Below are 14,328 nucleotides of genomic sequence, written 5' to 3'. Positions count from 1 at the left end.
CAAATCGGAAAAGTGGTTTTGGCGAGTAAGTGAACCGGTTGCATTGTGCGGCGGTCGCAACGGGAACCGAGAAGAATAGGCGAAACAAGTGAACGTGACCATTCAGATCTATTTACGGAAACTCTATTCCGGAAGTCTGTTCGCCGTCGTCGTTCCGTGTCATCGTGAGACGGCTCCCTCGCCAAATGACCCTCGAAGGGAGCCCGCTGGCGGAGAATCACGCTCGACGCCTGGTTCCCTTTCAATTTTAGAGAGGCACGTGACGATTGCAGCGGAAACACGCGAGCGAAATGGGAGGCGGGATGGAAAGGGACGGATAGAGACGGAAAAGAGGCGAATAGAGATTCAAAGGGATGGAAAGAGCGAGCGAGAAAGAAAGAGAGAGAGAGAGAGAGAGAGATAGAGAGAGAGAAGACGGTCGCTGACAAGCTGGGGAAGAACGGCTGGTCACTTTCACCGAGTTATCGCGTATCCGGCGCAATTCGGCCGAGCTTTCGGGGGTGAGTTACGCTTGCGCAAGCCGCGCACGCGAAGCGGGGGCTAGAGCGACGTGCAACACACGATGCGAGCTTCAGTTTTCTCCAGGGCCTTGTCGGGAAAAATTGCCGCTCCGCAACAGCTCGACGCTATCGTTCGCGTCGCGTCGGTCCCGCGATACCGATCTCCCCTTTCCCCACGTTTTCGTACCATAAACTCACTCACCGTCAGAGTCGTGATTCATTTGAAACAATACCCAGCATCTGGTGCACGTTTCCATCCACGTGTCTCCGTCTGGACCTCTTCGGGGGGCCGAAAGACACCCCAAAGATCGAAAACTTCGAAGGCGCAACTCCATCCATGTGCCGATTTAATTCGATCCGATGGTGACGAAGGGATGATCGTCGGTGGATCGCGGTCGTGATTCGGCGAATCGAATGATCGGGATCGGCACGAATGATCTCTGGGGCCTTTCTGTTAGAGGAACAGGTCGTTCGAATTCTGTGGTGAGTCGCTCGGTGTTCGGATGGGGTGCCGAAACGCGGGACCGCGAAACTTGACGCGAGAAACCCACCCCCGCGGTTGAAGAATCGTTAGATAGACTGTATGGACACGCAAGCCACAGGACATCATGAAGTCGTCGAGAAAAATCCCGCAGAGATTGTTGACCGGGTCTCCGTGAACAGCTGCCCGCCAAGCAGCTTCCCTGACAGATTCCAAGACTTCTTCGCTACTCTGAACGAGGATTCCAACGATCTGCCCAGCATGCTCGAGGACAAGCTCATACCCAGGTGAATAGCGTTGCTGATCGCTGAGAATTTTCGCCGTTTATGTTGTCTCTGGTCTGACGAAACTTTGCAGAGGTAGATAAGAGGAAAAGCTTAGTAGGATCTTTAGATAATTTAAAGCACGAGCAAATTGTTTGTGAAAAGAGCAAATTCCTTTTTTTAATGCTTTTATGTTAGGCTATAGAAATGTGTGCTTACGTAGTGAACTCCAGTTCGGCGATTAGATCGTTTGCTGTCATTTGATTTTCCTTTTTTTACGTTATCTGTAATCTGGTGTTTGCTTCTTTGAAGCTTGTAAATTGGAGAGTTACCTGGGAACTACGATACTACGAGTTGCCTAGAATAAAATATCACCAAAATAGCAATTATTCGATTTCCAGTAAAAATGATAGAACTTCAGAAAATTAATTTGAAGCTAATCTATAAAATTGCTACAAATCACTTGAGTATAACTTATTAATTGCCAAATCTTTTCCACTCCGAAAAAGTTCGAATTTAAAATGGTATTTCTTTTATTCGATTCAAAATAAAAATTTTGTTCTTCAGTTAATTGTAAATAACATTCTCCAATGAATTCACAATTAACGATTAACTAATAACAATATAATGGCTTGACGAATGAAAGTGAATGAATTATAGCACGAATCACCGCGGAGGAAAAACATATTCAGAAGCTCGGAGTTCGAAGAAAGAGCAGCTTCCATGTATTAGCAATCTCGTGGCACCTTTGGCCAATCAAGCCGGCCCGGGAGATCTTCACTAATTATTAACACAGACAGTAAATTGTCAAGTCGAAATAGACGTCTGATTCCCGTGAATTCGCCAAGCATTCAGCTTCGAGACGGAGTTCAAAGGGGACGTTTCCGGTTTCGGAGAACCGCCGCGCGACGTTCCGAGCGATAAGTGCGACTACATTGGGAGCTGATCTGATTAGAATAATCCGATTTCGGTGCATTGTGTCCGATGGCGTGGCCGTAAATGATTTTCGTATATATCTGGCAATTTTCGAATCGAGTTTACACGCCCAAGATGGTCGCGCGTGTTCGCGGGTTCCAAGGAGAGTTCGAGAGAGAATGTTTTAGTACTTCGGAAGTCCTACGAAAGCATCGGGCCCTCGTGAATATCGAATTCCTGCGGCGAATCAAATCCGCCCTCGGTGTTACAGTGACTTGCAGTTTGCATCATCTATTTTCGAAATCATGGCCACGCGTGGAAATTGTTGCGCGACTTCCGACTCGTTTAACGCGTCCGCCGTCACGAAAAATCGTGCGAGGCCGACGCAATTCGGTTAATGAGACTGAAACTGCGCTGGAACGGCTGCTGTTTTAACGCGAAAGCAAATTTTCGTGTTTTTCTTTCGTATTTTCTAAAGATATTATTTTCTAAAAACTAATTTTTAAGGATTCTATATTTTAGAAGTTTTTATTTATATTTATATATATTATTTATTATATATATATATATATATATATATATATATATATATATACGAATCGTCGCGTTCGAAGAAGGATGAAGATAGTCTTTAAAAATAGACTAAAATAAATATAAATATATATATATATATATATATATATATATATTTATATTTATTTTAGTCTATTTTTAAAGACTATCTTCATCCCTCTTCGAACGCGACGATTAGAATACAGATTTTATACGTTTGCGACAAAAGTGGGTAGATCGATTGCAAAATAGTAAAATTTATTTGAAAAATGTATACACATTGTTGTATTATTTTCAGCTGATTAAAATGATTAAAACGCAACATACAACTTTTATTTTGTTTAAAGATCCGCAGGAATGATGACAGTAAATTGCAACTTTTGCTAAAAGAAAGAATAAGTTTTTATGTATTTATAGACAGATAATTACTTCTAAAGTTATGTTGATAACACGTTCGACAATCTAAAATTACTACGTTTCGCACATTAACGCTCTAAAAAATATTTAATTTCATTCGTGATAAAAATTTCTTTGAATTCCAAAGATATTGGATATATAATTAAAATGGTTCTGTTTCGCAAACATCGTTCGGTATAGGTGGCAAAATTATTCCGGTGATTTTCCGCATGATCTATAACTCTATCCACCGATTGCAAACTTTCCCGAAGTATTAGAATGAGATGCAGGTTCCTCCGGCCCATTAAGAGTTCCACAATGCCGCAAAGCAGATCAGGATCTCGTTAAAGTTTTCTTGTGCCTCTATAGCTGGTTGAAGAAAATCGAATGTATAAAGAACGAGGTCTATAATAATTGCCTCCGAAAAGTGGAGCAAAGTGCGAAACCTCTCTATGGTTCGAATGATTATGTGCGACGTGCTAGAACCGCGGATGGCGAACTTAAAATGCCCGGGATCAGAGGATCTAGATTATAGCGGCCCCATTCCCGGCTAAGACAGTATCGATTTGCCATCAAAATCTTAATCAGATAGGAGACCGCCGATACTCACAAATTCCGCATACTTCAAGTCGTGCAATTGTCTATTTTTGCTTCCAAGCTGAGCGTCAATTAGGGAGAATTTACTGTAAATTTCTTTTATCTACGGTAATATCCAGTCTTCTAAGTCGTGCAGTTTAAATGTAAATTCAGTCATCTATTTATTGTAAGAACTGTCGAACAGTGCAATTATACAATAACTAGATGACTGAATTTAAAGTTAAATTGCACGACTTAGAAGACTGGATATTACCGTAGATAAAAGAAATTTACAGTAAATTCTCCCTAATTGACGCTCAGCTTGGAAGCAAAAATGGACAATTTAGGAGGAGGAGATACGATTATTCCACCTTTGCGGCTCGTTCTTATCGTTGTTGACAATCGGTAACTATAGAAACGAGCCGCAAGGCTCGAATAATCGTATCGCTTCTCCGCAAATTGTCCATTTTTGCATACAAGCTGAACGTCAATTAAGAAGAATTTACTGTGTTTCGCTTTCTTTGAATTTCCTATCTTTGAAAATGCTTCCGATGGAACAGAATTTTCCGAGATGTACTGTGGTTTGATATAGTGGATTGTAGATGGTTATACCTAATTCAATCAATTTTGAAATAGTTCCGATGAAACAGGAATTCCCAAGATGTACTACGATTTGAAATAGTAATTGGTAAATGATTATAATTAAATCATGTTCAAAATAGTTCGGATGGACAAGCTATTCCCAAAGTCTATGATTTGAAGTTGTGAACTGTGGATGATTATAATTAAATCAATTTAGAAATACTTCCGATGGTACAGCTCTGTTCCTAAACTCTACTATAATTCGAAATAATGAATCGTAAATGATTATAGTTAACCCTTTGCAGTCGAACGGCGACTCTAAGGTGCCACTGAAAATTCCTACATCATTCTTCAGTATAATTCTTGCATTATTAAATTTATCTATATTTAATAAATCGTTTCAAGTGCAAAAGGCTGATGAACAAATAAGCTTAACGTTATATGCACAATAGGAAAATAATTATTAAATGTAGCAATACTATAGGTCAGAAGTACTATCTTGGTCTTGACGTTAAAATAACTTCGACTGCAAAGGGTTAAATCAGTTTCAAAATACTTCGGATGGAACAAATGATTCCGTGAGGTGTTGCGATCGCAAACGGTATGCAGTTGTCAATGATGATAATCTTGATTTGCAGGTACTCTCTTTGGCGTTCAGAAGCAATTTATGCAAAACGAGTAGCTCGCAAACACTCATTGAGACGCTTTTGAGCGCGGTTCGAAGCTTATGAAACGGAATGTATATGAACCAAGAGAGTCAGAATTCGGAAGCGCACACTGAAGTCGATCCCATCCCTAGTCAACGGTATTGGCCCTCCTTTTCAAGGAGACTCATTAAAACTTGCGGGAGACGCGTTTCCGGGCTCGTTCCGGTGACTGAAAGTCGGCGCAAGTGGCGCGTGTAATCTTTGCGCGAAGATTAAACGGACCGCATCCCCGACGATTTTCCGCTTTCTTCCGCGGACAACTTCTCATATTTTTTCACTGCGGCCGTCGCGCCGGTAACATCCGGACGAAGCTCTGGCTTCGTACACGGCAAACATTTGGGTCAATGGTGTTTATTTTTTCGCAAATGTTTAAACACGCGGGTACATACAAATGTTGGTAAATGCACAGCAGTTTTTCACCGACTCGTTTGTTCCCGATACTGTATTTGCTTCACGTTTCGCTTCTTCCGAATGGAACACGAGCCGTTTGATTTTTCCCGTCATTTATTTAACGTTGCTTCGACCTGTGTCGGCTTATTGTTTTCCCGATTCGTGAAGACCGTATTTGTTCATGATTAATAATATTACGTCGCTTCAAATGTCGTATCGTCCGATGGCTGATTTTACGAAATTTTCTTTACCAGATTGGTAATATTTATGCGTATCTCCAATTTAACGTATGATTTTATAAAATCTGAAACGAACGGATTATTATTAACGTATGAACATATTATTAATTTTATTCTGCAAATTTGCACACACTATAAATGCATAAAGATCCGTAGTCTAATTATTGCGTTCGTTTACATACGAAATTGCTTATACTCTGTACCATAATCCACATTGTTATTGTTGTTATAGTTCGTTATACATTATTCATACCGGCTTTGAATAATTCATGGTACACGTTGAAGTGAGCAGAATTAGAGTCGTACAGATTAACAATTTTAACAAACTTTTAAATTGCCATTTTTTGCGATCGTCTGCATCGCTCGGAAATATAGATTGTGTTTAAATATTGCGAAAAAAAATATCGAGCGTGTTTCGCTTCTCGGGATATACAACGGGAGCCTAGTTGACCCCGTGCGACATATTTTCATAGTTCTTCCAGCGATTCAGGTCGAATTTTATACGCCACCGGCGTCTGCGCCTAATTGATGGTGACTTCGCGCGGAAATTTCATCTTGCCACCGGGATAACAAACTCGGATGAAGATTTCAGTGGTGGGAACGATATACAAGTCGACGGAGCGTCAAAGTTTTATTGGATTTCAGTTTTCAAATTAATGAAGCACCGCGAACCCAGCACCCATAATCGCGAAACACTGTAATCATTAAAGTCATTTAAAACTTTATATGTAATTCATTGTTTTGTTTGTCGTATATTTTATATTATTTCTTGCTTGCTGAGAAAAACAGAAAGCATAAATAATTTGTCTCGAAAAGAATACATTAGAAAATAATTTCATTTGAAAGGAAACAATATATTTTGTATGTATTGCAAATCAAAAAATAAATAGATGAAATTCGAACGGTACAAAAATTGTAACAGTTTCAGACTATCCGTACATAATTTTGAATTTATTAAAATTATTATAAAAGTTTCAGTCTTTAAAAGTTTAGTCTCTTTAGTTTTAGTCTTTTAAAAGCGATGCAAATTTTGTAATCCTTCCTTGCAGCGGCGTTTACTTTGACAATATTATTTAATATAGTTATCACTAGATTGCAAATTTTATGCGTTTATGGCAACAATAAATAGGCCAAATACAAAACTGTAAAGACATTAGAAAAATTTAATATATTTATTATATAAATTATTATTATATAAAGTCATGCTAAGTAATATTATAAAGAAAATCTGCTTTTCGAGAATTTTTTCTAAATGATTAACGAACTTTATTTCTTAAATGAGTATCTTTTTTAAATATCTCAGATCACAAAGTAAGTATTTGACTGCAAAGTCTTCAAATATTAATCAAATAACTAATATTAATCAATATTAATATTAATAAATAGTAATCAATATTATTGATTAATATTAATAATAATTAATAATTAGTATTAATCAAATATTCCGTGAATGTATGATTTTATTTAATGGGTGATATTGAAGGATGGTGCATAGTTTCTGGAAAGTTGGATTTCTTACGAAATGACAGCAAATGAACATAAAAATAGAATTATCTGAATAAAACTCGTAACTTTAGAATTTCATAAAGCCAGATGAAAAGTGGAGAAGATAACTTACCCAGAAATAGAAAAGTGTCTTAACACTTAACAGAAGGGGTGTGTTGTCTTTCCTCTATTTTTCTCGGTTTCCGGGCATTTTTTAAGAGAGAATTAAATAAACGTGTATATATGGTTTCGAAGCGTAGCAGTTTTATTAAATCAACATTATTTTTGCTAAAATTTTACAAAGTTATGTAATTACAGACTAATAAAATATTAATAACGTATCAATAAAGTATTGATAAAAATTCAAGCAAAATCGTAAATCTACGTGGCCCGTCCTAGGAAGTCAAACAAACGTAAATTTACATCCGTGAAGTGTTAAGAAACCCTAGAAAGATGGTACTTCGTTATTTGAAAATGGCAAACAACAGGCAAAACTCTTCAAAAGCATTGACGTACCAGGCTCAAATCTCATTAAGCAAACGCCAAGCATCGTAGACCGTCGTTCTACGATTTCTGTTTACGCGTACACATAGAATCCCAGCTCGCGCTCGCGCTTGCATAACGCTCTCTGTCGTGCTCGCTTAAAGTATAACCGTGGACTTTCTTACGGCTCGTTGGAAATTCCGGTAAGCAAGCTCGCCGTAGCACAGCGAGCACAAAACCGCTTTTAGCCCTTTGGCTCCCGGTGAAAAATCGCCGCGCCGTTTTCCCCGGACGCGACTTCGGGGAGCAATTACTTACCTTCTCCGGTCTAAGACATCCCGGTGGTGTTTTCAGGCAGCAGGATAATCCGACCACCGACCCGAAGGGCAGACGATGGAGCAGCAAGAGGGCATTTCAAAGGCGGAGCAGCGAAGTCGAGGTTCGTCTGCATCGTAGTTCGATGATGGGCTCTCAGGGTCATGCGACCGTCGACGCCCCGAAATCGCCGACCCCGTCCAGGCGACGCAGCTCCAGCATCGCGGTCGCCAGACCCACCCCTGACCTGCACAGGTGAGCTGGATCCACGTGGCACGGCGTTTTAGCATGACGCAAGGTGACCCAGCTGAACAATGTGTCCCTGGTGGCTGAGCAAAAGAGAACGAAATAACGGAATTGTTAGTTGAGAACAGCGTTTGATACTCGAACGGCGGACCGTTTTGACAAAATGTAACTGCGTGCGATTAGGATCATTTGTAATTTTATTTGATGTAATTAAATTCAGTAAATTCTCCCTAATTTTCTTTCTCAGCTTGTGAATACAAATGGACAGTATGGATAGAGGAGATACGATTATTCGAGCCTCGCGGCTTATTTTTATAGTTGCCGATTGTCGACAATTATAAAAACAAGCTGCAAGACTCGAATAATCGTATCTCCTCTTCCCAAATTGTTCATTTCTGTTTACAAGCTGAAGGAAAATTAGGGAGAATTTACCGTACATTGTTCAAGTAATTTGCAAAGTTAATTGTCAGAAAGCAGACAATTGAATTATATTTATACTCGGGTAGATCTTGTTTCATCATACTCGACTTACAAACATTTTCATACTTTCCTTTTTTAAAACGACGATTATATCTAAATTCCGGCAGTATAATAAACATGTATTTGATATGATGCAAAGAAACTGTAATTGTTATGAATACGACGTAGAATCAACAATATATTGACGTCAAGACAACGAAATTTATATTGTTTTATTAATTACAATATTCATTAACATGCATACGTCGATTATATGATTACATACTTCAGCTAACAATTTCGCGCTAGAATTCTATTTATGCTCTTTTGCTGAGTGGCTAGAGGTTTAACAAGGGCTTACATGTCAACAGGTTGACATGATTTTAAGCTGATCAGTAAATAAACGAACAAATGCACCTAAGAAAAATGTTTTCTTGTAATTTGAGGAAGTATTAACCTTCGATGTTTCAAGAAAGATTATTATTATTAAATAGTCTTTTCTTCTTCAATATTTCTTTATTTTGAATGATTCCATAATTACTTCATAAATTCTGTAAAAATTTTCAAGACCATCTTGCAAGAAAGTTTGAATGTTTATATCTTCGCGTGGAAGTTATTGAAACTTTTAATAACGAATAATGTTTTGTTTACTCGATAGAGCAACGTTTCATGTAATCATCTTGTTTCTTTTGAAGGAGAATAGTGGGCCCGTTTTTGCGTCAAAGTATTACACAGTTAAGTTTTACGGATTCAACTGTTGCTAGGCGAGATTGGTTTTCAAGCTGATGCTTTTCGTACGGCGATATTCAAGCATTCGTTTGCGTAATTGCTGCATCCATCACTTTCATGTTGGCGACGGTAAAATTGATTCGAAAGATTTTTTTTTTATCACACCCACTCTCTTATGCAAATATTGCCACTTATTATACGTTCCGATCTGACACCTTCTCCACGCGGAAACGCAATTTTCTACTGTGTTAGAAAACACTTTGTTTCATATTTTATTTCTTTTTCCCAGGATATGTCTTTAGATATACATATAACAGATTAGACTGTTCGCTTTCGTAAGGCATAAAGTAAGAGATAAAATTGTCGCTTGAAAATCATTTGATTAAATTGTACGGCTTCTCACATAAATAAATAGCTGCATAGTGTATGCTATATTCAATCTTCCATTATAAGTAGCTGACGATTAATTTTAAGTAACAATAGTATCGTTAAATTATTATATTCAATCTTCCAATCTTCTATATTCAATTTTCCATTATAAGTAGCTGACGATTAATTTTAAGTAACAATAGTATCGTTAAATTATTATATTCAATCTTCCAATTTTCCATATTCAATCATCCATTATAAGTAGCTGACGATTAATTTTAAGTAACAATAGTATCGTTAAAATGATCACAAAATCAACGAATGTATTTTCGCAATTGACTTCTGCATTTTCAGAGCACATTATTTACATATAAAATTGTTCTACCTTGGTAGAAAATATTCGATCAAAAATGCGAATGCTGAACGAAGTGTTTACAACGTTAATCAAAATATCCTCTTGACATTTACAAAAATAGAAACATAATATACCATAGAGAATAGTAGAGAAACAACATTTCACGTACAGCATATGAATTATCATTCGTATGAATTAACGATCAACATATTGTTAATGCACTTTCCAGTTATGGTGACGAATATTTTATTATGTATTTCGTATATCTACTGCAATATTATTGTTCTTGCCACAGATTACAAGCATTTGTAATCTGTAGCAAGGATAAGCATTTATGCATCAGTTATTTATGAAAGGTCTCAGTTATTAGCATTTAATTAACATTACTCCACAAAAAGCCTTCGACCAAGAATCTAAATGTCAAATACATACAACAATTAAAATTAGGAGCGAAGAAAATTTTTTCTCTATTACAACTTCTCTTAACTTTGCAATATTGATTTGCAATTTGTCACTCCATCAAATTGCAGTTTTTTGCAAAAAACAAGAAGATCGTCTGGCCCAATCATAAAGAAGTTACTTCATTTTAAAAGGCGTTCGAATACTTTCGCGACTCACTGGTACAAGTTTTGCAAAAATGTCCGTCCTATTGTCTAGTGAACTTGTCCGTCTAACATCTCAAAAAAAAATTTAGATCATTTGACCCGCTTACAAAAAAGTTCGAAATGACAGTTTCCACATTATTTATTCCAAAGATCGTGTCATCGTTATGATATACCTGAGTCACGTTTCGAGGTCGACAGGTTTAGTGTCAAACTGCTTGAGAATATTTTCGTGGATCATTCGATCGAATACTTCCTGCCAAATAATTTCCCAATGATCAGCACCGTTCTAAGAAAGTCGTTCGATAGGTTTCTGCAAGCAGAGGCAGGTCCATGGGGTCACCTGTCGCCTTCGCCGAGGAGTCCCACGAGGACTCCGGCGATCAGTCCAGGTGCTGTGTCCTCCTCGTCTCACCTGAGTCCAGGAGCGAGTCCCGGTGGCCCGAGTCCCGGTGGCCCGAGTCCGACCAGTCCAGCTGGTCCAGCTGGTTTAACGTCCGGATCCCGTGGTCCAGGGCCAAGGCAATATCGTGGAAGGACCAGCAGCATGCCAGCAGTGCCACGACACAGGGTGAGTCGTAATTTACGTGAGCCATTTCTGTGGTCCCGTTAGTTCCCTGCATTGCCCCAATGCCACGATAAAAGCCGTCTATCGGAGAATATTGGCAGCAAACTTGGCCAGCCTTTATCCCGTCTGACCTTTCTCCGACTCCGATTCTCCGAGCACAAGAAGGTATCACGCCATTTTTGGCCGAATCCGTCGGATCTTTAGCATTCGGCTGAGAAGTGATCGTTTTTAAAAAAGTTCGAAGGTTTTTCTTGGTGTTTGGGGAAACCTGTCGCGATTGGCATTGTTTTATGAATGCATCATAAAAGAACTGTGTCACAGAAATCTAGTCAGGTGTCTCATTGACATTCTTCTATGACTGTGTTACAGAAGCGAAGTGTTATGATTTAAGCAAATGAACTAATTCGTGAGATGCACATTTTGTGCCTGGGACATTTGGTTCGATCGATCGCGCAACGGTACGAGCGATAATTAAATATGATATTTATCGTCCGGTATTAGTTGTGCACGTTGCTACAAGTCAAAAATTATTGGCACAGTTTCGTAGCGAAGTTTCGCGTGAAATAATTGTTTTATGTTTTACGATCGAGCCATATATATGTGTGTCCAGATACTTCGCTTACTTTTGTACAACCAAAATTACACGTCTGACATTTTCATGTAATTGATTTCGTTGCTTTTTCGTGATACCGGATGAGAATAGCGCGAAAGCTGAATGGACGGAGTTTCGTTGTGTTTATAGAACAAAATGAACGCGTCACCGTCATCGTGGTTGGTCTATTGTTGACCTCTCGCCTTATAACACCGTGTTCGCGGTGAGGTTTATCACCCTGTGTTGCTATTCTTGGTTGAGCTGTACCTCTGAAATAACGCCGAGGTAGAAGGCACAGGTGTATTAGCGACAATTTTTTATGTAGGGATCGTATTCTTGGACGTAGGAAAAATATCGAAAATAATAGCATTGTTATACCGAGGATTTTACGGACTTATCATTTTAAGGAAAGATCCTCGGCCCTTTTATTACGCTAACGCCGCGACATTTTTCTATTAACGCAGGCATTCGGAAAACTGATTACTCGGATAATGAATTAATGACGACGATGTAACGACTAATGATGGTTTACTGTACTTTAATGGTGGTTTACTCTTTACTGTAAATTGGAACGAAAGACGATCGAGAAGTTAAAGGGAAGGTCCGAACGGAAGGAAAGATAAATGTTTTGTCTTGATAGGGCAAGTTGTCGATATTTAGCTCTGCGCCTATACTTCGCTGGTAAACTGTATCTTTAAGCACGTTTATATTATAAACATCACCGTCTTTCTTGCTTGAACCTACACAATGATCGTTTCCATCGCAAATATTGCCTTCTATTTTTTTAGAAGAAGATGATACGAAGATCGAATGACTGAACGAATGAAACACGAAAGCAGAAAAGTTTGGTTGTTAGCCTCTAATGTTTCTGTGTTGTAAGTTTGAGGTGATAAAAGTAAGTATAAAGGTAAGCTCTGCTGTCCCCTTTAGGGAAAATTCGAGCTTAATGCGTCTGCTGTGAATGTTCCTATTCAGGACTTTTCGGTGTAAAATCTAATTTATTTTCTCACTTCGCCGCGTTCCGTTTGCGCGTGATTCCGCCGACGCACCGTTCGCGTAATGGAATTGCATTATTAAAATACTATTGCAGACGTTTTTAACAAGCACTTTTCTTCGCGTACCGAGCCTCGCGCTCAACTTCCCTATTAAGTAAACTGTGGAATTAAACACCAACTGCTCCCTGACTGTTTCTCATTATTCTCCTCATTAGAAAAGGAGGTTGAGAGCGATCCCCTTTAAGTTCGCAAATTTTCATCTGTGCCGCTGAAAAGCCTTGGCAAACTACTTCTTCGTTCACAATGCAAGTGCGCGTATTGCAACAGGATCGATAACGTTCCGGTTTCATTAATTTCCGGTCACATTTCTATTCATACCTCTCCGTGACGTGTTGTGGCGATAAACTTTGGGGATCACCATAGACGCGGAACGTCGTCATAAAATTTTATTAAAAAGCGCGAAATCGCGTTCGCTTTTCGAACATTCGAGATTCGACGATCTCGTCGTGAGTTATGGCGCACCGGAGATTTTAGTACTCACTGTGAAATCTCTCGTCCAACGTTGACCGCTGCAATAGCAATGGAGGCATTCTTTAATGGAGGAAGAAATCATTTCTTTTCTATTTTTGTTGCTGTGGAAAATTATTTTGAGTCTGTAACAGGCGATAGAACAGGGTTGATTAGAAAAATTGTTGAAATTTAGAACACGTTTATCAATAGAGTGCGGATTTTATGCAATTCAAGGTTATTGTCGCATTAATTGCAAATTGTTACGATCGTTAAAAGAGAAAAGATATTTTCATTTAATGTATATTTTTTACAATAAAGCAGAAATTTTCAGCAGTCTTTCTTTCCACTTTTTATGTTGGTCTTACGCTTTAACTGACTCAGGCTTACAGATATTGGTTTTCTCAGTGACGTAGGATTAAAAAAAGATAGAATTAGTGTTACACGTGCGTAACAACAGACTCTGTAGGTATAATAATAATAATAATAATAATTCATGTTGCCGTCAAGGAAAATATAAAATGTAGAATATTGCGTCTCTTTTCGATGAAGAAAATATGAATTTCAATCCTTTTATCGATAAATTTAATTAGCGGTATAGAAATGTTCTAAATAGAATCGATGAAGGTCCATTTGAACAGAAAGGGTAGAATTCTGTCGGTGTCTGCTAAGTAGCCTCATCGAACGCTCAGTTATGCGACTCGATGTGTAATAGCGACTGCATTGATGGGCAATTAAGCAACGTTAGCAGGACACTGGTAATTTGTGGTGTGCGCCAGATTTCGCGATGAATCGTGTATCGCTTCATAGGTATCGATCGTTCGCGAACTTTCGGCACGTGCCAGGGCACGTTCATCAGCCCGGCGAGCTCGTAAAAAATTCAAATCCCTGAGCTCAAGGAACTCGAGCGATCTTGAAGACGTTGAACCGCCGGGGCGCGGCTTTAGAAAATTGAAGATCGTAATATCACTTACCGCCGTGTCGCCCAACGTGGGATAATTGAAACATCCAATCGTTTACCG

General features: G+C 38.8%; 1 protein-coding gene across 3 annotated transcripts in view; it reads left to right on the top strand.

Annotated features, from left to right (window-relative positions):
• The first annotated feature begins 565 nt into the window (after nucleotides 1–565).
• Nucleotides 566–14,328, top strand: part of LOC117220078 (uncharacterized) — a 69,376-nt gene continuing 55,613 nt past the window's right edge. Inside the window, exons 1-4 of one of the 3 annotated variants that reach the window (XM_033469752.2) lie at nucleotides 566–1,268; nucleotides 7,924–8,139; nucleotides 9,285–9,323; nucleotides 10,954–11,215. In XM_033469752.2, the coding sequence (XP_033325643.1) occupies nucleotides 1,084–1,268; nucleotides 7,924–8,139; nucleotides 9,285–9,323; nucleotides 10,954–11,215 (702 nt within the window). In that variant the 5' untranslated portion in view covers nucleotides 566–1,083. Of the gene's footprint in view, nucleotides 1,269–7,663; nucleotides 7,773–7,923; nucleotides 8,140–9,284; nucleotides 9,324–10,953; nucleotides 11,216–14,328 lie in introns of those variants that run through there. The other 2 variants (XM_033469756.2, XM_033469753.2) reach the window with 2 other exon arrangements.

The sequence above is a fragment of the Megalopta genalis genome, chromosome 10, assembly GCF_051020955.1.
Source record: "Megalopta genalis isolate 19385.01 chromosome 10, iyMegGena1_principal, whole genome shotgun sequence".
Taxonomy (NCBI): domain Eukaryota; kingdom Metazoa; phylum Arthropoda; class Insecta; order Hymenoptera; family Halictidae; genus Megalopta; species Megalopta genalis.
This window is presented reverse-complemented; position numbering and strand designations above follow the sequence as displayed.